Source organism: Podarcis melisellensis (assembly GCF_964234715.1).
Source record: "Podarcis melisellensis genome assembly, chromosome: 17".
NCBI classification, from domain to species: Eukaryota; Metazoa; Chordata; class Lepidosauria; order Squamata; family Lacertidae; genus Podarcis; species Podarcis melisellensis.
The window spans coordinates 2,841,493-2,865,348 of record NC_138534.1 but is presented as its reverse complement, the minus strand read 5'-3'; the positions used below and the strand labels follow the sequence as shown (position 1 = coordinate 2,865,348).

Genomic DNA, 23,856 nt, shown 5'->3' with positions numbered 1-23,856 from the left:
AGAAATAAAAGGAATAGTAGTAGGAAGTAAATCATATAAAATAAAGGCCTTTGCAGATGATTTGGTAATATCTACCAAAATTCCGGCAGAAAGAGTATTAAAAATATTAGATAGGATTTCTGAATTTGGAAAGGTGGCGTGATTAAAAATAAACAAAAACAAAATGCTAGCAAAAAATATGTCTGCACAAGAGAAAGAACTGCAAATAAATTCGGGATTAACAATAGTTAACAAGGCTAAATATTTGAGAATTTGGTTAACAAATAAAAACAGTAACCTATTTAAAGATAATTATTTAAAGATATGGAAAGAAATCAAAAAGGACTTAGAAATATGAAATAGGCTGAACCTATCGCTCTGGGGGAGAGTATCCACAGTAAAAATGAATGTGCTCACTAAGATGATGTTTTTGTTTCAGATGATCCCAGTGATTGGGGGTTCAGGATGTTTCAAGTCATGGCAGAAAGACCTTTCGAAGTTTCTTTGGCAATACAAAAAACCTAGAATTAAACATAAATTATTAATAGACAGCAAAAACAGAGGAGGACTTGCACTGCCAGACCTGAAACTTTATTATGAATTGGCTTGCTTAAGTTGGTTAAAGGACTGGATGACACTACAGAACCCAGACTAACTTGATCTGGAAGGTTTCAATAACCGTTTTGGGTGACATGCATACCTGGGATATGAGAAAGTAAAAATTCATAGTGGCTTCCTAAATCATGTTATAAGGAAGCCACTATGTAAGGTATGGTGGAAATATAAAGATCTATTACAGGGGTAGGTAACCTAAGGCCCATGGGCCACAGGCAGCCCACAGGGGTAGTTTAACTGGCTCACGAGCCACCCCCCAGCTGAGCCGCCTGCTCGGCGAGTCCCTGCCACTGCAGTGCCGGAAACTGCATCTGCGCAGAACTGGAAATCGCGGGCCACAGAAGGATCTCCGCTGCAGTGAACCGGCCGAGGCGAGGTAAACTTTGCCGACCCTGATCTATTAGAACCCAGAATTCCCTTTGGAGGCCACAGCAGTAAAAGAAAAAGTATGGGTACAAATTGGGCTACATATGAAGAAGAAGAAGAAGAAGAAGAAGAAGAAGAAGAAGAAGAAGAAGAAGAAGAAGAAGAAGAAGAAGAAGAAAACAAATTAAAAGTGAAATAATACGGGGAAATAAGGCAACACCTGACCTGCTGGCAACAATATCATCAATAGAGGTAGTTACAGGTAGGTAGCCGTGTTGGTCTGCTGTAGTCGAAGAAGTATGCATCTACAGAAAAGCTCATACAGTGGTACCTCAGGTTACATACGCTTCAGGTTACATACACTTCAGGTTACAGACTCCGCTAACCCAGCAGCAGCGGGAGGCCTAATTAGCTAAAGTGGTGCTTCAGGTTAAGAACAGTTTCAGGTTAAGTACGAACCTCTGGAACGAATTAAGTACTTAACCTGAGTACTTAACCTGAGTACCACTGTACCAATAACAAACTTAGTTGGTCTCTAAGGTGCTACTGAAAGGAATTTTAAAATTTTGTATCAATAGAGATATTCAAGAAAGACGATAAAAACGGTTTTGAAATGGAAGAATCAAAAATAGATAAAGAACTAATACAAAATAAGAAAAGAATAATTTCTAGAATGTGCAGGCTTAGAACGGGAGATGAAAGATGAAGAGGTGAAAGAAGTAATGATTAAGTAGGCGAAAGATTTTGGCAAAAATATCCAACTATCGGCATGGGAAAGATTATGGAATAGAGAATGGAAATTTACGGTATGTTCTACAGGTGGTATATAACTCCCAGCAAAGTATCTAAAATGTATAAAACAAGCTCTAACACTTGCTGGAAGTGTAAACAGCAGAAGAGACACCGTTTCACATGTGGTGGGGTTGCAAAAAAATTAATAACTTCTGGGAAATTATATATGAGGAGTTGAAAAAAAATGTTTAAACAAACCTTTATAAAGAAACCAGAAGCTTTCCTTTTAGACATCTTAGATTCGGATATCCCAAATGAAAAAAAGAGAATATTTCTATATACTACAATGGCAGCAAGACTATTAATAGCTAGAAATTGGAAAAGTGAAATAGTACCAACAAAAAGGGAATGGCAGGATAAATTATTCGAATATCTCGAATTGGCAAAAATGACAGATGCGATTAGGAGACAGTCTAACCAAAAATTCCAAAAGGAATGGGAAATTTACAGAGATTATTTAAAAAACTGTGTCCCCAAGTCAAAACCTGGATTTGCTTTGATTAATTTTCGCAAAACACAACATACATACAAGTATTGTATGCTGAAAACAGCAGAAATGAAGAAAAGATAAAAGGAGCAGTTTAAAATATACAAAAATATACAAAATAAACCCACGTTGAGGACGGAAGCCTATTAGAGAAGGAAATGAGATTAAAGAATAGGGTGACATAAGTCCGAATGTAATAACTTATCTATTTATGGTTGTATGTATGCTTTTTGTATTTTTTTCTTTTTTGTTTGATGTTGTCATTTTACTATTTTGGTTTATTTTATTGTCTGTGTTTGTTCATCAGGTTAGAAAACTAATAAAAAGAAGGAAAAAAAGAATTGCATGCAAGTGAAGAAATGGGTAGGCTAGCAGCAAAGAAGGAACAAGTAAGTTCATCCTCCACTGCCAATGTGGAAACACAAACTGCAGGCAGTTGGGGGGCAGCTCATGGGCTGGTTAAACGACCCCCATGGGCCACTTGTGGCCCCTGGGCCTTAGGTTACCGACCCCTGTAATAGATCCTTTATATTTTTCCCATACTGAGACTTGCAACTTGTCTTGGGCTCATTTGCAAAGCTCCACAAAACAACAGTACAGCACCCTCACTCCATCAGTTTTAGGAGCTCAGCCAGGAACCACTATGTGGTTACATTCTCTTATGCTGCTTACAAGCACCATTTGGAGCACAAGACACCAAAGGAAAGGACAGCCCTTGCAACACAGCTCCCACCACAGTTCAAAGAACCCACATAGCCCTCCTGCTGTGGGAAGTAGGAAATGGATTGCAAGGCCCACCAGGGGGAAGGGAACAAATGTCCCTACTCACCTTTTATGTGACTGATTAAAAAAATGTTGAGGGGAAAAAAGAGCATGCACTCAAACCCACACTGAACAGCTCCCTAATCACTCAGCCACAACAGCAGACAGGAAATACACATATCATGGGGTCAGTGCCCAGCCACCCAGTCATGGGTAACAGGAGTGCAGAGCCTGTAGGAGCCCTGCCTGGGCAGGGATCCCCAGGTTAAAAAAAAAAAGGCCTTTCCTCTGTGATGCCTATATCCCACCCATTCCTTTTAGGAAGGCAATCTCTGCATTTCACAGCAGAGTTTCTGACAAATCCCATACAGTGGTACCTCTACTTGTACGTTCACCTCCAGTTACGTATCCTTCGGAATACATGCGCAGCAAACCCAGAAGTATTTTTCTGGGGTTTGCCACGTTTGCATGCACAGAAGCACTAAACCGTGCCACGCGCATGTGCAGAAGCAGCACCTCCAGATACGCACACCTCGGGATCCAACCGGAGCTCCGGAACGGATCCCATGCGCAACCAGAGGTACCACTGTAGTTGCTAAGCCAGCAAAACTTGAGTGTAGGATTGTGCCCTGAATTACTACTACTATTTAAAAGTAGCCTAAACTACCGTACTTTAAAAAAAGCAACTTCCAGTCAAAAGTTGCAAAGCCTCAATAAACATCTTCATAACTACATCTGCAGAAGCTGAATATAAAAACCCTACCCTTACCCCACCCCCACAAAAATCTATATTATTAAACCCCCAAACACTTATAATGGGAGATGAAAGTGCTTTACAAATTCTGTTTCTAGTGTCAATATGAGTTTAGTGTGATGTGGTCCCTCCCCCCCCCCCCGAGGGAAGCTTTTTTATATCCTATTTGGTTCTACAGAAGGTGTGGGAGTTTTTCTGCAAATCACTTCCATAATTCAAACTATAACGCGGCTACTCATGAAAAAGGCAGATTTATGACAGGAACCACAGGTCAGCACAACACTATTTAATTGACTAAACTCAAAATATGATACTTTCACTGACATAAAAAGGGGTTCAACAGCAACTTGTTAACTGAAGCCAGAGATCAATCAACAGTTTTCACAAAAGCTGGAACTGAGGATGTGTTCACATTTCTGCCTTAGAGCCAGTAAGTTGTGCCTGCCCCCAGGCCTTTCACAGCACTTCCCCCCAGATGTTCACATCAACACAGCTTCATTCCTTTGTTTTTGTACATGTCAAGGGGGGAGAATGTTCCATGCAAAGGTGATCCTAATTTGTCTCTAGCCAAGGTGTGAATGGCTTCAGGACTCCAATCCATGTGAAGCTGCTTTGAGAAATAATGCATCAAACAGTAGCATTTTATTAAAAAGTACAGGATACTTATGCATTTAAAACCCAGCACTGGAAAAGAACTGAGTGCACAGTAAACAGGAGTATGGACACAACCTTAGGCTACAGGTTCTGACACAGCATCCTGGAACCCACAAGAGCTACTTTTCATATTTTGGTTGTGGGTGTTTGAACATCCTTTCAGTAATGCACACAGTGCTTCAGCTGTAGAAGGGCCAGGAAGTGTGTGTATATATATAAGCTTGCAGAGTTTCATTTCCAATTTCTTCTGCATCTGCACAACACCAGCTCATTCCCTTTTTGCAAACCACTTCTTTTTAAGATTTTCAGTGTTCACCTTCCGTTGGCAAGCCCCTTTTGATCTGCATCTACCTCCATAAAAGCCTCAGCATCAGGGCTGTAGGGCCACGGGCCAGTATTGTGATTTTTTTGTGGCAGGTTCAATTGTAAGAAGAAACATTTAAAACGTATGTTTGCATCATATCATTTCCTTACCCTCCCACATATATAGGTAGATTGATATAGATATATAGATATAAATATATTGTTTGACTAAGATGTATTTTAAAAACCAAAACACGAGATTATACAGCACCAGATTTTTAAAAAATGAGGCTTGAAGAAGAAGATTGCTCTGAATTTTCACTTCTTTGATTTCAGTTTTAACCCATGACACAGCTTGTTACAAAATGCCAATTCACATCCTCACAGAAAGAAGATTAAAGCATTTAATCACTTGCAGAACAGCTTCAACCATAACTAACTACCACATAGGACCAATTGATACATTATTTCCATATAAGCACACCTGTACCTGTAAAGCTCAAATGGTAATATAAATCTGTTTTAGAAGATGGACAGTTGTCGGACAAGCCACTCAAGTGGTTCATCAGCTTTAATTTCCTATCTTTGGAATATTCATACTTTTTCTCAACAACGGATGGGGAACATTTGAGGGCACCACCATGTATTTTAGAACTAGCATGAAAAGCAACCCTGAAGACATTATACTATTAGCTCCCAAACTGTTTGTCAAGGAGACCCATCTAACCAAGCACAACAGGAGCAGCCACTGTTGGGGGCGGGGGGGGGGGCTGACTGCTTTCAACATCAAGAAAGGTGCAGGGACAGGAGAAAGCAACTTTTGCAAACCTTACCACATCACACTGAATAGCTGAGGAGACAAACAACTTGAAATGACAAGAGTTTGAGCAGGATAAGAGTTCATCTCGCTCCATGCCTGTTTTGATGCCAACCGATGGATGAATAAACATGGCTAACTCCATCATGTTGTGTGTGGCCCTCAATTCCACAGTAAACAGAGATATTGCGGCACCCCTTAGTTTCTTTTGAATATTGATTCTCTGTTAGTCTCCTATCAGTCCACGAACAAAACATTTAAACTAATCCTCAAATGTGTTTTTTTCTAAGTTCTTAACAAATGGTTACACTGTGTTTTGTGATGCAGTTGTGCAGGGAGAGAGGCAGAGAACCAGAATGATACAGATGGCACAGCAATAGAAGCTGCAAACTGCACTACAGCACAGTATGATCTTTTCAAATAAACAGACACCAAAGCTGGAAGCTTGGTACATAGTACAGAGGAGAAATTGTTAAGGATCTAGTCAGCTTGCAAAAATACAATCCACACAACGTTGCCAAAGCCAACAGAAAGCCTGGTTTATCAAGCACCCTTGCACAGCCAGCTTTACAACTTGCTTTTAAGCAGCTCTTCCCCTGCTTCCCAGGCCTCACAGTACCGTCTTCTTCCTCATCAACAAGAGAACATCACTTCCAATTCTAGTGGCCCAAAGCATACTTTTCCAAAAATATAAACGAATGGTCGCTGCTACAGCATTAACAAGCTTCTGACCTGACCAATAATGCCCAAAGAATGGCACTAAAGGGTTTTCACCTATAAACGTGAAAAACGACACTGGAAGCCTATGGCATCATCCACTTCTGAGAAATGATGCCCTTTAAAAATGAACTGCAATTTAGGCCCAGTTACATATACTTCCCCCCACCCACAGTGGGGTATCTAGGAAACTATCAAACATCTTTTTTGCCAGTAACAAATGCCAATGTCTATATATGCAGAAAAATAGGCATCTTTAAGCTACAATGTACAGTGGTACCTCGGGTTAAGTATTTAATTCATTCCGGAGGTCCGTTCTTAACCTGAAACTGTTCTTAACCTGAAACTGTTCTTAACCTGAAGCGTATGTAACCCAAGGTACCACTGTATAGGGGGCTCCGTAGGCCAGGACCACTGTATTTTAAAAAATAACCTCTGGGCTAATGCAGCCTTTGGATCCAAGCTCTTACTAGGCCTTGGGAAACTGCCTTTATCTAGCACAGGAAAGTTTAAAAGAGCTGAACAAATGTTTCAAACTAGTAAAATTTGCTTAATTGGAAATATTGCCTTAAAGATGACACATAGCTCCCTTTCCTGTTCGCTTTACTCTGCCTCACTTGCCCTTGGACACCCCCCTTTCCCCCCCTAAACCCTTAACACTGTTCACAGTCGTATCTCTACCATACACATAAACCATTTCTGCATGTGAACACTTACATATTTGTCTTTTCTTCCTGAACCTTGTAGCCTCCTGTATGTTCTTTAGATCCATCTTTTGCTACTTGATTGGGGAAATTCTGTGGGGATCTGTAGGATCTGCAACTTCACATGGAGTTTTCCTATTACAGTGGTACCTCGGGTTACAGATACTTCAGGTTACAGACTCCGCTAACCCAGAAATAGTACCTCGGGTTAAGAACTTTGCTTCAGGATGAGAACAGAAATCGTGCTCCAGCGGCACGGCAGCAGCAGGAGGCCCCATTAGCTAAAGTGGTGCTTCAGGTTAAGAACAGTTTCAGGTTAAGAACGGACCTCCTGAACGAATTAAGTTCTTAACCCGAGGTACCACTGTACATGCCTTACCACACTAGCTCTCACCAGGCACTTGCACAGGGACCATGCTCATCTTTTCTGTATTGTTCCAATTTTAGTATATGTGCTGCCATAGCGAGCACGCTCTCAACAGGCACTTGAATCAGTATTTTAGTTTCTAACATTAACATTTTAGGGACATTCAGGTAGGTAGCCGTGTTGGTCTGATGCAGTCGAAATAACAATTTGTCCAGTAGCACCTTAGAGACCAACTAAGTTTGTTCTGGGTATAAGCTTTCGTGTGCATACACACTTCTTCAGATACACTGAAACAGAAGTCACCAGACCCTTATATATAGTGGGAGGGTGGGATGGGTTTTTTCTCAGAAGGGTAGTAGGAGATAGGTAATTGACTCAATGGGTATTTTAGGGACTTGGGGATTTTCCCATCACTAGTCTAAAGTCCAGGCTTGTGCCCCAGGGATGTCACTTCAGTGTTGCTAACACAATGGTTTGACTTCCCCTCTGAAGGTGCACTCCATTTTCTCTTGAAACAGATGGATGCTAACAAGAGTCTAAAGTCGGAGCCAGCCTCTCAGCTGCAACCTATTCAAGTCCAGGTTTTAAAGAAGGCAGGAGCAGGTATTTGTCCACAGACAGCTTTCTGTGTCATGTGGCCAGCATAACTAAACCACTTCTGGTGCAGCAGGACACTGCGACAAGTACCAGAGCGCACAGAAACACTGTTTACCTTCCCACCACAGCGGTACCTATTTATTTACTTGCACTGATGTGTTTTCGAACTGCTAGGTTGGCAGAAGCTGGGACAGAGCAATGGGAGTTCACCACCGTTCTGTGGCTTTGAACCGCCGACCTTCCAATCAGCAAACCCAAGAGGCTCAGTAGTTTAGACCACAGCGCCACCCACGTCCCTAAGGAATCTCAACTAAACTATCCATGACAGATGGCTAGGTTGTATATATGTATAAATAAACCAACTATTATAAAGACACCACAGTCCACTGTGCCTCATTTTAAAAAGAAAGCACAGACCTTGGCTAAGTGCCTGGAACCCCTGGAATCTCATACCACTTGGAGATTGGGGTAGCATGCAGTAGTAATCTAACTCTAAAAGCAACAGGAAATTGTGTGGCATGAGGAGGAAAAGGAAGATAAAAAGGAAAGGGACAGGTGCTTTGCAGCTGAAGCTGCCTTTAAAAACAACCACAGAACCTGTATGCCAATCAAACCACCCTTACCACAAGTTATGCTGTTAACAAATTATTGGACTCAGAGACACTCCAAGTTGCAACAACAAAATGCCACCTTGTTGCCCAAATAAACACATACCCTGCCATCCCCTCTACTGGGAATTTTTTATTGATGCTGCTAAGCTTTGGAGCTTTTCCTTCTCCAGAAGGCATTAAGAACATAGTAGCCTAAACAAGCAGATGAAGCAGTAGGCAAACAAACATAATGAGCATGTTTAGAACAGATCCCTGAAAACTCAATAACGTAGAATCCCGGCAGAACAAGGCATGCCTGTGCCTTGGGCAGAATGCCAGCGACATCCAGCCCCTAGTTATTCCCATGCTTTTAGTCAGTGTCTGTCATTACATGCATTATTAGCCTCCCAATGGACTATCACAACACACTCTACATGGGCCTGCCCTTTAAGGCAGTTCAAAGACTTCAGCTTGTATGGAATTTTGTACCGCATCTTTTAATGAAAGCAAGCCATAGACAGCATGGTCCCTTTCACACTAGGTCCCCTTAACACCACTGAGGCAATGTTCATGCAGTACCATTGAAATACTTCAATGCTTGCTCATTTGTTTAAAATCATAAGCGTTTTTACTCATAATTAAGCTCCATAAATTTCTAAATCAGTAACCGCGACCTGTTTGAAATATGTCCTTTAGTTAGTTAGTCTTTTGCTGTTATCTGTCATTCAATGCCCTTTAATTACACATTTCCTTTAGTCAGTGTGATTTCACCATTTTATTGTTTTTTTTTTCTTTATTTTTGACACAATAGAGTTTGTTTCCATGCAACTATTTCCCTCTGAAATTGATGCCATTAATTCATTAGGTCATCACGGAACATCATGGTAATAATAATAATAATAAATTTAATAACTACTTTTATTATATTCAGAAAAGAAATGTTAACAACAATAAATAAAAGTTTCACCATCATAATCAATAAAGGAAATTGAATCATTGCAGTTCTTAGGTAAGTTACCGTATGATAAGACTTTACTATGATTAAATAAAATAATTTTAAATTGTGTATGTAAGTATGCCTAGAGGCATTTTTGTATTTGATGACTAATTGATATATAATAAGGTGGCATTGCTTCCAAACCATTGCATTATTGCATTTTCTGCATTGCCCTCTCTCCCTTCTTTTCCTTTTTTTAAAAAAAAAAACTAAACCTGCTTTGTGGCAATTTTTTTTGTCTTTGACGGGAACTGCAGCTCCTGTGTAGACTGGAAGTATTGCTGTACCTGCTAGGAAGCAAGTTCTGTGGGGTAGCTGGTGATGTCCCACCTTTCTACACTGCTTGTCTTGTATTTTTTGTCTTGCTACATGGTCCCTTCACTCATAGTCAGTCTTGCTTTTAAAAAATACTTGTTTCCCCTCTCATCTTTATTGAGGAAAACATAATTGCATCTCTTCATGCTCATTTGCAGCTTTTTTTAAAAAAAGCTTCTGAACAGCAGCGGAGCAAGCTGGGGCAGCACGCGTGCCCTGCGCCCAGGGGTGGGGTAAGCTGCCAGCAGGGCGGCGCAAGCCAGGGCAGAACGCTCTGCGGGAGGCGGTGGGTGGACCGTTTAGGGCAGCGCGGAGCCTATGGGTGCCCAAGCCACTACGTCACTCCCAGGAGAGACACATGGCTCAGGGGTGCTGCAGGCCCCGCGGTGAGTGCCACCCGGCATTTTGTCACCCCCCTCATTGGTGACATTTGAGGCAGCGTGCCCCCACTGCACTCCCTTCCTCCACCCCTGCTTCTGAATGCCAGTTATTATCTTTAAAGTCGTAGGTGGCTTAGGCTCTGTGTACCTTAGGGAATACCTTTGCTTGTATATTTTCCCCAGCATCTCAAGTAAGTGGGTAGGCCCTGCTTTCACCAAATACCGGAAGCATGGAGTTTGGTAACTTCCGTTGTGCTCTTTGGAACTCCCTGCTCATGAGAGATCAACCAGATTTCTTATCAGCTGCATTTTTGTCAGCAGATACGTTTTTCTCGGTCACTGATAACACAATTGTGCTTACTTGTAGATATTTATTATTGTTTTAACTCAGGGAGGAGTAACCCTTCAGATGAACAGAGACAGTTAATACTGCACTGTTTGCAAACTGAGTTTCTTGAATTACCTGTGAAAGACAAATGTATCCAAACATACATTTATGGTAACTCTACAAGATAAAAGGGCAGTTCACCCATTATTATTATCCCAGGGCTGTTGCTGTTAGCAAAAAAGTGGTGCTTTTGGGAGGCGTGCCAATTAAAGGCTACTCATTTCTGCAGAACTGTGAGAGATTCATATTGGCAAAGAATTCAAAAGAAATTCCCGAGTTTCCACTCTCTGCAAGATAGACATGTTGATCCTACTTTTAAGGTAGCCAACTGTGGTTAGTTCTAACAATAATGAAGCATGTCTGCCTTGAGCCAACATTTTTATAGATCTACAAAAGTGTAGTATCTTGCCCAAACAATTAACTTTTGAAAGACATGATGCAAAAAGATGCCCAGTATTCTCTCATCATAACTTGCCAATAAGTGTTGATGTAGTGCTCCTTTTTGAGTGTTCAAAGCTTTTCATACCCATTACCTTAGTAACACATTCAACAATCCTAAATGGTAAAGGTAAAGGGACCCCTGACCATTAGGTCCAGTAGTGGCCGACTCTGGGGTTGCGGTGCTCATCTCGCTTTATTGGCCGAGGGAGCCGGTGTACAGCTTCCGGGTTATGTGGCCAGCATGACTAAGCCGCTTCTGGCGAACCAGAGCAGCACACGTAAACTCTGTTTACCTTCCTGCCGGAGCAGTACCTATTTATCTACTTGCACTTTGATGTGCTTTCAAACTGCTAGGTTGGCAGGAGCAGGGACCGAGCGACGAGAGCTCACTCCGTCGCAGGGATTCGAACCGCTGACCTTCTGATCGGCAAGTCCTAGGCTCTGTGGTTTAACCCAGAGCACCACCCGCGTCCCTATATGGTAGGCTGGTATTATTCCAACATGGAGCTGGGATGGAGAGTATAGTGATTTGCTTAAGGCTACCTAGCAAGTTCATGCCTAAGGCTCACAAAGCAATGTTGGGTGCTTATACACTATCCAGAAACAAGGATTGTCAGTAGGTCATGCTGAAATGCTGACTCAGCTGCCAGAGGTGTTTTTGACAACACTAACATTAGCAACTAAAATTAAAAAAAATCATGCTGGTCAGTAATTGGCAGTCATTTAGTAAAAAGGCAAACTACTAGCCTAGAAGAAACATTCTGCTTGCATATTTTGTATTTCAGGCTCTATTCACCTAGTGATATGTACAGGAAACAATTAAAGGTGTCTGGGTGGGTGTGTGTGTGTGGGTGTGTTTACAGAGAAGAACATCATGCCTCACAATAGTTAATTGTGAGTTTAAGGTGCTGGTTTTGACCTTTAAAGTCCTATGCGGTCTAGGACCCACGTACCTATGGGACCGCCTCTCCTGGTATGCCCCGCGGAGGATGTTAAGGTCCACAAATTACAACTTTTTGGAGGTCCCAAGTCGCAAGGTGGTTAGATTGGTCTCAACTAGGGCCAGGGCCTTTTCAGTACTAGCCCTGTCTTGGTAGAATGCTCTGTTACAAGAGACTAGGGCCCTGCAGGACTTGACATCTTTCCGCAGGGCCTGCAAGACAGAGCTGTTCTGCCTGGCCTTTGGTTTGGACTCAGTCTGACCCTTATGTTTCCTTCCCCTTTTGGTTTTGATCTATGGGCTATTATTAAAATGAGGCTGCATTTTAAATTGTATTTTAACCCGTATTTTAATCCCCCCATTATGTTTTTATTGTCATTTTACTGGTGTTAGCTGCCCTGAGCCCGGCTCTGGCTGGGGAGGGCAGGGTATAAATAAAATAATAATAATAATAATAATAATAATAATAATAATAATAATAATAATAATAATAAATCATGCCAACTTTGTCTTGGGGCAGAGGGACACAATGCTGGGGGCGATATGAGTATTGTTTGGGGTTACACCCACTAAGGATAAAATCTACAATCTCATGGCCTACGGACAAAGCTATGAATCTGATCATTAGTGTTTACAGGAAAACGTTTACATTCAATGCCTTCAGGTCTAAATCAAGCACTCAAGTTTGGCCTGAACCGTTTCAACCCCCTGTGGGCATCCTTAAGGAATAAGACCACAACTTTGACTCCATTATTAAAGAGTTACTGTAAGTGAATCTCTATACTGCCTGCACTCACTCTTTCACTTATTAAACATTTGTCAAAATCTAAATTCCGAAAGATTTGGTTTGATTTCTCAAGTGCTACCATATATGATATGGCAGATAGATCATAGTCTCGGTACATCCAATTGTGCGAGGGAACTGTACAATGGAATTTAGCCTCAGTCGCCAAAGTTTAGTGTTATAAGAGCAGGTCACAATGAATCTCAGGCTTGTGCACATTCCACCCCATCCTCACGTACAACCATGAAGATTGAAGAAGCTTTAGCTTCTGTTTTAGATTACCCACAGCTTGCTATGACATCAAATCCAAGAAAAATGCAGTTTTTACTGTGGTTAGAGCAGGGTGGTCTAACATGTGGCCCGCAATGTATTTTTGTGTGGCCCTCAGCAACATATGTCACCCCCCCCCCAGCCCTTGTGCTGTCTTCCAAAGCCATTAAGCGAGGTGCTGGGATTGGGGAAGGAGGTTTGAGGGCTCTGGCAAGGTCCTAGTGTCCTTCAACCTCCTTCCCAAAGCCTAATTAGCACTTTGCCAGCTTTGGGAAGGAGTTGGGTGGGCTCCAGGATGCTGCCAGTGCCTTACTACTCCTTCCCAAAGCCGGCTTCCTCGCTTAGACAGCTTTGGGAGGAAAGTGCATGGACTGAGTGTGTGGGTATCAAATTTTGGCCCCGCTCCCCCTCACATGACAAGGCAGTGTGCGTGTCAAAGTACTCTTGCGGTCCACTTGGTATCAAAAGTTGGACCGCCCTGGGTTAGAAGAAATAAGTTAACCTCAAACCATTGTTTACAAAGCTGGCTTGCTTTCACTTATAGTTAAGATTAATAACAATTTAGGGTTCAGGCATAATGCTGAACTGGGCTTAATCTAAAAGAGAAATGGAAGCTTCCAAAATTCCCTCATAGCTATGCCAGAGGACAACAACAGTAGGGGCTCGCTGTGATTTGTGCTTGACCATGGTTTAGCATTACATGCAATAGTATATGACAACTGGTTTTATTGTAAGACCAAGTACCTTACATTATACCCTTTATTTGCTGAAATAGTTTATATTCTCCTTCAAATATTTAATATTGCTGTGTTACCTTCTGTGTTACTCAACATATTTCTACATAGACACTAATTTAATACACATGTGAAAACAGTGCTCAGTATGTTTTAAATCCACTTGTCTGTACTTGTCTTTGTCACATATTTTAGCCCAGCAACTGAAAAATTACTTTGCATCTTAAATGATGTTCCAGTGAAAAGGTACAACCCTCATACTACAGTCTTCATACTACAATAAGAGAAATTGCTATATTAGCTACAAGAGACTGGACCAATATATTTGACTTAGAAACAAAGGGTGGGGATGGGGTGAGTTATAAGGAAGTGGAATGAGAAAAATAAACTGGTCACCTAATTCACACTTAGATATAGGAAGACACAATTCCAGATACACTGTTGTTGTAAATTATATAAGCAGCTCTTCATGTAAAAGGCACATATACAGTTTCCCACAACTGCAGCTTCTAAATGAGCAACGTAAGATTCTTGGTCAATCTGCAATCACAGCCAGCTCTACTTTGATATCTGGATCACACCAAGTATGAGGCATTTGTGGATGTGACTGAGGAATTATAATTGTGAGTCCATGACTGAAGCCATATACTGCCATCATTATGACAACACACTAGATTTTACACAAATCATTAACAACCCCATGATTAAACCAATAGCCCAGTTTTCCACAAAAATTGATTCTTTGCTAATTTATCTCATGACACAGTATTTAATATAAAGATAGATAGATAGATAGATAGATAGATAGATAGAAAGATAGATAGAAAGAAAGATAGACAGATAGATATATTAGTCATATTTCCATGTCGTAGGGCTGAGATAAAAGGAACTGACATAAATTTGGCATATTCATAACATTCGTTCCAAGAATCTGAACAGAACTGTAATTTATCGTCAGATTACTTAGGCCTCTGGGCAATCAGGATTTTTCCAATCCCAGATTTGATACTATGGAATTAAAGAGTAGTATTTGAAAGTTCTCTGCTATAGAAGTCTCCTCAATCTACAGCAGGCTATCAGTCAACCCAGGGAGCACACACATGACAGCGTATGTAGGGTCTGGAAAGCTCAACCTCAAAAATAGAAGACTGGTATAAGACACCCAAGATGACAGGATGACAACAGGACATTACTTAGGACTAACCCTATATGTGTGCAGGGGATATTGTTTTTGTTTATTACTTTGTTATGTATTTTGTATTTTAATATTCTGCCCTATGATCCTCAGATGTAGGGTGGTGTAAAAATGTAATTAATTAATTAATTAAACAATCCTCTTGCTATTTTTCCCTACTTCAAGTAAAGGGGCAAAATGGTTGAAGATCATCCTTCATCCTTCTCTTTATACCTTTTGTGTGCATCTGACCTCTGAGTAGATTCAGCGTATTTAGGGAAGGGGGAAACACACTGCCTCTACTAACAGACATCCTGGGATCACCAGGAGGGTCCTGCAAGGAGTTATTCCTATAGATCAGTGTTTCCCAACCTTTTTTGGGCAAAGGCACACTTGTTTCATGAAAAAAATCTCAAGGCACACCACCATTACAGCCCCGTGACGTCAGCGCGCAGCGTCACGCCGGGAGGGACGCACGAAAGTGTAAGTTTCAATTTTTTCCCCTCCTCCTTGCCTTCCTTCTGTGCCAACCGCCAAAAAGCCAAGAAAAAAGCCAAGACTTTAGGGCAGCAGGTCGACACGGAAGAAGCTCCTACCTAAGGACAGGTGCGACGGCCGTGTCCTCTTCTGCCACACTTGGCAGCCCTGCCTCACGGTCGTGACTCCCACCCTGATTTCTCCCCGCAGGTCGAGCAGCACAGGCAGCCCAATGTGTCCAGCCCAGACACAAGCCCCGCTTCCCCACTCTAGATCCTGAATGCGACCAAGTGCTCTGGACTCCCGAGCAGGGTGGGAAAGAGGACTCGCATCTGGTAGCCTCCGGGCTCCTCGCCTGCTCGAGGGATGGCATTGCAGGCAAGCTGCCGGCCGTCGCCATCGCCGCCCCCTCATGCAAGTGGACCTGCCCGGAATGGTGGGCCGGGGGAGGCTCGCTCTCTGTGGGGATGTGGCCCGCACGCGCGGCCCCGCTTCCTCCTGCCCAGGGCTGAGCTCCTTACCCGCGATCTCGGTCTCGCGCACACGGATCCCACTTATTCCGAAGCTCGCGCCACTAGCCGGGGCTCTCACACCGTGCCAGGGCGAGGCGGCGCGGCCCACTGACATCATCGCGGCTCGCCGCCGCCCTCGACTTCCCTGTTCCCTCCCCTCCCTCGGGTCGCCGTGGTTACCGAGGACTGCAAGCTGCTCGGGCGAGCGTGGGGCATTAAGTGGGAGAAGGAAAATTAAAATTAAAACTCGCCTGAAGGCCGCCTCTCCGGATATCTTTCGAATTTTTTAATTTTTCCCGCGGCACACCAGGCAACGTCTCGCGGCACACTAGTGTGCCGCGGAACACCGGTTGGGAAACACTGCTATAGATGATGGGTATGTAGTACAGGCAACTTCTGCGGAAAGTTTACAGGCAGAGAAATCCATCCTTCAAATTCTGCTAGCACTGACAAATCAGATGCAAGTGAAGGAGCACCCGCTTCAACAATTTGCCAGTACAATGTTCACTAGGAAGCAGAGTATCACCAAATAGAGCCAAAGGGTGTTCCCCCCCAAAAAAAATCCAAAGGGGGCACCCTCTTAACAGTGCCACATAGGCCAAACATTTGCTTCACAGCAACATGTCAGATAATGTTTTCAATAATAACATCCCAATTATAGAAAACTCTCTCCAGTTTAACTGGTGTTGATCCTGATGCATTTGCAGCACCAGTTAAAACACATTTATTTGCTCAAGTCTTTGGTGGACATGGGTACGCTTGCCCTTGCAGAACCTGTTTGTTGCTGTTGTTTTAAGGTTATATTGTTTTTATCTAAATTTGGTTTTATCATGTAATTATATTTTATATTCTACTACCACTCTAGAATTATTCTAATGAAGAGTAGGCTAGAAATCCTCAAATAAACAATAAATTTCCAACCAGATAAAGAGCACCAATATTACAAGTGCTTTTTAATAAACAAATACAAACATGAACCAAAGTAGCAACAGTTTGAGACATCACTTAATTGAGAATGGGTGGCACAAAGCAAACAAATAGAAAAGGAAACAAGGGACCTGCTAAGCAGCTGTTAAAGGTATAAGAACTGAAACTGAAATTCTTGGGGGGGGGAGAAAGAAGAGTACCCCCAGTGCCCCACCCACCTCTAATTTCTACCAGAGGCATGCTCAGCAGAAAATGAGTCACAAATATTTTGTATTTTATGCACCTTCCTATGACACTACAAGCGTGCATATTATTAGTGTTCACAACACAGCAATTTCATGATCTTAATCTATCATGTCCCCCAGGGCACTGGTATTTTACTTTGGGCGTAGCTACAACCCTATGGGAGAGCAGAGATTTTCCCACATCAACACTAACATACCTGTGTAAAACTGAGTTCTTTAGACAAGTTAGATGTGAAACATGGCATTAAGATTCAATACCTGGATAGACAAGGTCTCACACAAAATTTAAATTAACATTTCACAAAAAGCCTACTCTCAAAATACCTCCCCCAAACTTACGACCTCTGCCTCACTTGTGAAAAGTGCCTGAAGTTTTTACAAATTTCTCTCTGCAAAACTTGGCGAGAAACACAAAACTCCTGATATATCAAATGAATTATATGAGCACCCTACTAGAAGCCACACCTTTTGTTTCACACCAAAATCTTCACCATGCAGTAAACAAAGGCTCCAGGACATACATTTGTAGCACTGTACAGAGATTTATGCGAGATAAGGTGGGGCAGATCTTTTAACACAAGGAAGCAGCAAACATTCATAGCCAACTTATGTTTGGAATATATGCACAACATGAAGCAGATGCACTGCAGTGCTTATAAGGTTTTATGAGGAGAAGGATGGAAATGCCACCTAAAACCATAAGGGTGAAGGTGACATGATTGTACCACTCCAATGTCTGACATAAGCACACTCAGTTGTCTTGAGCTAGGAGAGGATGTAATTGGAGAAGCAACTATCAACCAAAACTACAATAGCACTGGGAACCTGGTTTACAAAGAGCAAGCAGTGATATTATGGACTGGGTAGGAAAAGTTGCAAATAAATAGTTTGACAACTAGGATTTTTTAAAAAAATTGTGGCCAATTTAAGCAAGGATAGGATAATACCTGCAAAGCCAATACATAACAGAAGCAGATAATAAGTGTTAAATAACTTATGTGAACAACACAATTTATTTCAAAAGTTACTCAGGATAAAATCATTAGTGATATTTTTTCCCCTAGTGCCAAAGCACAAGCGGTGAAGGCAAAAAAAAAAAAAGAAGGGAAAAAGGATGAAGGCCAGTTTTTATCCCTCTCCATATACCTACAGACCGCATATAGTTGTTTTGTGACTGAAATGTTGTGATCACACAAGACAGCTAACATGAGAGGACATCAAAGAATTGGTAAAGAATTGGTAATCATGACATCTGAGGATTGACAACATCAAAGTACAAAGAAAATGACAGTTACCATAAATAGAGTGACACCTACTTTCCCCTTCCCGCTCAGAGGCAGAGGACAAGTGGCACAGGCCAGGCCACAAACATGAACTAACAAGGGCCAAAATAGATGCCCATGTGTTTTTGAAATACGTGTTTGCCTGTCTGGCTATAAAGCATGAATGGAGGAATTTATTTTTAATACCAAAAAATGTGCAAGTGGAATGGGAACAAAATTCAAACCACGCATTGTCCCTACCTTGCTGGGCTTCATTGCTTTGACTTTTTCTCCCAATCAGCAAACTTGCTATATTGGGAATGGGCTAGGAAGGAAAAAATCTTTAAGATAAGTGGCAAGGAAAGTAAAGCAGGGGAAGAGAGTTAATTCTCATCACCCAAATGCTTTTAGTATTAAAGGTTACCTCCCTCACCCAATTTTCAAAACGGACTGTAAAGTTTGTGTTTAATAAGCACATGCACAGTTGGTTCGACCCTCAACCAATGAACCACTGCTTCTGCCTCCAATTACTTCCTCCTCTCTCTCTCTCTCTGGAAGGTGCAACAGTAAGGGCCACGTCTGCTGGGCAGCCCAACGAAAAAGTTTATGTGAACAAGAAGATATCCACTTGCCCTTTCTTTCTGGACTACACAGCAGGGAGAACTGGAGCCAACAGGGCTGCCAAAAGTGCGTGCACAGCCACATAAGGCAGAAGCAACCACTTCCCAATCATTCTGCTTGCTCACACTCTCTGTTTAAGCAGAATGGTGGGAAGGCTGGATACTGCCAAGTCAGGCAGTGTGAGCTGCTGCCGCTGACCAAACATGAACATGCTCACACTGCCAGTGGCACTGGATCCAGCACTCAAAGGGACATCATAGATAGGGCAAGTTCTGCATCAGTTATCTTTCTACTGGTGGTGTAGCTGCAAGAAATCAGCCCAGGTAGCCCAACTGTACAACCCAAAAAAGAGGGAGAGCAAGCAAGTAAGCAGAGTTGGCAGTTGTGCTTTAAAAAACACAATCGTTTCTGGTTGCTCATTCATTCTGGGAAGATGCATTGGGCCCAATTCTCCACACCTACCCTAGAGAGAGAGGAAATAAGTGGGTGGATCAGGGATCGGGAACCTGTGCTCCCCATGTTGCTGGACTACAATTCCTACCGTCCCTGATGACTGGCCATACTGACTATGTCATGCCAAATACAATAACACTGATGGACCAAAGAAGCTTCTTACCCTGAGGTTGAGCCTCCCAGAGCAAAAGCAATGATGGTGATAGTCTGAAGGCAATCACTACTCTTGCAAGAAGCAGCTACCACCTCCTCTTGCTTGCATATTCTCTCTCTGAGGGCAGTGAAGACAGACAGCTGCCACTTCTGTACCACCCTGAGTAAGGGTGTAGGGGAGCAGCCACTGCCCTTACTCATCCACCAGCTCTGGGAAAGGAGACCAGGCAGATTGGGCAAGTCGTGGCTGTAATGAAAGTTCATGTCTGCTTCCAGTTAGTTGTCAGCCATCTAGAAGGCCCTGCCAAGGTGCTTACTCTTTCTCTTTGAGTGGGGTGGCACAAAGGACAGGGCCCAGTAAGCCAACCCATAGCAAGCCATCAGCCACCAACCCTGTTTCCTTGCCCTGCCTCACTTTCTGCGTGATGCAGTGAGGAGGTTTGAACTTGCTAACCCCAATCCTCACCACCGCTTTGCTCAGTGGAAATGAACAGGTGAGTCAAGCAAGAGACACACACACACACACACACACTGGGCACCATGGCACTTGGGATGGAGCCCAATCCTCCTTGCTGCACAACCCAGAAAAAGAAAGTGAAGAAAATGGGCAGAGGCACCAGCTTATGCTGAGGGAGGCCCAAACCACACACAGCCTACAGGGACACGCACACTCTGCCCACTGCGCTGCCCACTCTCTGTCGGCAACGATGGGGTATAAGCAAGCGGAGTGAGAGATGGAGATAGAGGGCCTCAGAAGCAGGCTGCCAGGTGTCCCCATCACCTGAGGTCCCAGGGCGGGCTGGGCAACTTGGCATGAGGTGCCCCACAGAGGGACTGGGGCGGGCAAGGCACCTGCCAAAGGAAGAGGGCCACGGCAGGGATGCAGGATGAGGGGCCACGGCTGGCAGATGCCACCAGGGAGCGGGCACAGGCCACCTCTGACCTCAAGCGCGCGCCCCACGCCAGTCCCTCCCCTCCCCTGCCCCCCTCCGGGGGCGCGCCCCGCGCCCTCCTCCTCGCCCCTCCCATTACTGGGCAGAGGGGATCGCTGTGACGCACTCGAGGCCCTGGGCGCGCAGAGGGAAAGGGGAGGAGGAGCGACTGCCAGCCGAGAGAAGCCAGCGGCCGCAGCCCCGCCGCGCCGCCCCGCCGCCCTCCCCGGCGCTGGCCATGGTCCCGCCCGAGCCCCCTGCGCAAGTGGTGCGATGGTCCAGCCCGGCTCTTCCCCACCCCCTCTCCCCGGGTCACTCACAGTCTCTCCTCATCTCCGCTCGGCGCCGCCGCCATTTTCTTCGCAGCGAAAAACCCGCGGGGGGGGAGGGGGGAAACCGAGCCGGAGAGGAAACCCGGAGAGCCAGACCCCGCCCTCTTCGCTGCAATTGGATGCCGATTCCCATCACTCAGGGTACCTTCACGGAACTATTGGCCGGTGCTCTTCTACACGGGCGAGGCTGCCCTGTTCCCGGCGGCCGTTAGAATTGGCGGGAAGTGCTGTCAGTAACAACGATAAAAAGTGGGTGGGGGACAGGTGCCCGCGCTGCCTCTGATTGGTTCGTGAATGTTGTCTGCCTAATGATAGGCCCGTTGGTTCATCATTCACGGACGAAGAGGGCGGTGCAGAGTTGCGGGTAAAAGGCTTTTTGAAATGTAACGGATCTAACGGTTTTTTCCTTTCCCTTTTCTCGAAGTGCCTCAGCGGTCCCTCCCCTTTCTGCGTGGGTACGGAGGATACTGGCCTTCTCAGGGCGAAGCACCTTCCAAACACTGACAATGTATGCCAAGACCATGCCGGTTACTTGGTCTTGAATGGGCCCATCGAGTTATACCAAGGTCATGTTTCTGCAGCCATTACTCACCCCGTGAGGACCACCATGCCCGCTGGAATGTGGGTGCAGCCAGGCTGGCCCGCCGGTGAGGCAGTTGCCTCGGACAGCAGAATCCACAGGAGCAGCGGATCCCGAAGGAGAGCTTTGTGGTTCACCTCAGGTGCAATAATGTATCAATCTGGCCATGTGTGCAGCCTAGAACACCAAGGTCTTCTGGCATGGCTCTCCCTCAGTTACTATATTGCCGCGCTAAGGCCACCTTCCTCCATCCCTCCCCACTAATTCGGTCACTCATTTAAAGCCTTTTGATGGTTCCTGAAATATACAGGTAGTCAAAGATAAGTGCCCAGCTATCATGTTGAAACAGCAGCACCAACATATTAAATCTTCCCTCATAATATTGCACTCTTGTCTTCTAGTAAAATAGCAACACAGTCTCAACGTATTTTCTACTCCTTACATGAATGCAAGCCAACTGCCTTGCCTGATATGTTCCAGGCATCTGAAAGAAAATCATATCATGTAAGCAATTTTTGTTAACAACCAAAACAGTCAAAACAGCCGCTCAGGCCCAAGTACCTTGAGCACAGCATCTGCAATATCATGATTGCCAGGAACAGATTCAACGCAGATAAGTATATGGACCTTGCTCTGTGCTGTGCTGCAGATGTAGCATGATTTTGCTCACAGATCTCAAGGGGGAAGTAACCATGTTACAATTATAGATGGAGAATGCAGAGAAAATCTATGCATGCCGTCTAACATTTCAAAGTTGAAAATAACAACCATGTGGTAGCTTAAGTTTTCCTTTGGTAAACAGATGAAATACAGGTATCCCTCTGGAAGCTGTTGCCAAAGATGAAAATAGGGGTGCATCTGTATTTATAAAACCCTTATTTTTGCATCAAGATTCAGAGGCTGTGCTTGTTGCTTCCTTATATACTAGTATATATTCACTGGTAAAAGTATTGAAACTACTCATACAGTAAAATTTACTTATTTAATCCTTTGTAGTGATGAACAAATATATTTATAAAATTATGGTTTGAAATAAATGTATTTGTCTTTAAAAATTGATCTGTTTATTATGTGGCATCAAACTTCTGACTGCCATGGTGAATTAGTAGTAAAAGGACATACATTAAAAGTATTACAATCATTACAATGAAATGCACTTGTAAAGTTTAATTTAGACTGCAATCCTAAACTCACATAATTGGAAGTACCGTAATTCTCATTGAACCCAATCAGACTTACTTTTCAATAGACATGTATAGGGCTGCAGCTTCAAGCTCTTTGAGTTATTGGCAGAGTTGCGGTAGCAGTGTAACTTAGACTTCATACATAACTGCTATAGCTAAACTTCAACCAAGTATTTTGAGATCAACAACACAATTTACACTGAACTAAGTTGTAGGGCTATCTTAAAAAATGAGGGAAAGGCAGATCCAGGAAAATACACAACAGTCAGCCAGATGTTGACACCAACCAAAATTATACAACAGATTATTAAGCAATCGCTCTATGAGGATTGTTTACAAGAAGCCACATGGGTTTTCCAAGAATGCCATGTGACACAAACCTTATCTACTTAATTTTAATTGACAACCTTCTAACTATAATTCTATGATCCAAAACAAAGTAGAAATATCAAAACAGCCCCACATAAGTTCATCCCAGACAGGAAGAAGGGTAAAGGAAGAATGTGCATGCAAAAGTGAGAATGTGTGAAGGAAGGAATCCTTCAAAATCAAAACCTTATACATATTGTTGTTTGATCCAAAAATGTATTCACTATCTTACAAAGGGTTAGTCAGCACAAACGAGCAAGAAATGCATTTATCCTTATGCCATAATACATTTGATATTACAGTATTTTATATGCCACAATTTTTTTGTACCTTTTGCAGGAAAAGGAGGGGAAAGAAAACTCAGTGGCAGGGATGGTGAAGGGCTTGCATAATGCTGCCAGCAGTAGGCAATCTGGCCAGGTTGATAGTAGCGTCCCATGGTGGACAGCTCCTTGCCTGAGCCTCACTTCAGCGAAGCATGCAGTCATGACCAGGACTTGAAGGGGGTGGAAAGTATGGAAAACAAGAGTAAGCTCCCATCCCCGTGACTTGCCATGTGTATTAACTATAGTTGCATCTGCCCCTAGTGCCTTTCAGGCAGAAGTGGAATAAAAACAATAAAATAAGTTTTAATTGCTCCCTTTGCAGCTTCTGCCAAGTAGTTAGAATGTGGCACCAGCTTCTATACAGCCATAAATCCCAGTACTTTCATGAGACAATTTGCCAGAGATTCACACAAAAAAATGGGAATGTCCCAGGTGAATCAAGACTGTGCTGACCTTTAAGTCTATATATAAAAGCAATTCTACACACTCGGTCTCCTTTCTGTCCCCTTCAGTGAGGCTAAAGGGTAAAGCAGCCACTTAAAGTCACATAGTGGTT

General features: G+C 43.3%; 1 protein-coding gene and 1 long non-coding RNA gene across 4 annotated transcripts in view; one reads left to right on the top strand and one right to left on the bottom strand.

Annotated features, from left to right (window-relative positions):
* Window positions 1-20,937, bottom strand: part of MECP2 (methyl-CpG binding protein 2) — an 87,368-nt gene extending 66,431 nt beyond the window's left edge. Inside the window, exons 1-2 of one of the 2 annotated variants that reach the window (XM_081894390.1) lie at window positions 20,830-20,924; window positions 6,964-7,062 (exon numbers count right to left, since the gene is read on the bottom strand). In XM_081894390.1, coding sequence (XP_081750516.1) covers window positions 6,964-7,062; window positions 20,830-20,864 — 134 coding nt within the window. In that variant the 5' untranslated portion in view covers window positions 20,865-20,924. Of the gene's footprint in view, window positions 1-6,963; window positions 7,063-20,829 lie in introns of both variants that reach the window. The other variant, XM_081894391.1, reaches the window with a different exon arrangement.
* Window positions 20,938-20,967: 30 nt separating this feature from the next.
* Window positions 20,968-23,302, top strand: LOC309360342. 2 transcript variants are annotated; one of them, XR_014164014.1, is made up of 3 exons: window positions 20,968-20,982; window positions 21,266-21,573; window positions 21,823-23,292. It is a non-coding gene; the product is annotated as an uncharacterized lncRNA (long non-coding RNA). The 2 variants fall into 2 exon arrangements; XR_014164013.1 differs by lacking the exon at window positions 20,968-20,982 and adding an exon at window positions 21,072-21,090 and having other exon boundaries at window positions 21,823-23,302.
* The last annotated feature ends 554 nt before the right edge of the window (window positions 23,303-23,856 follow it).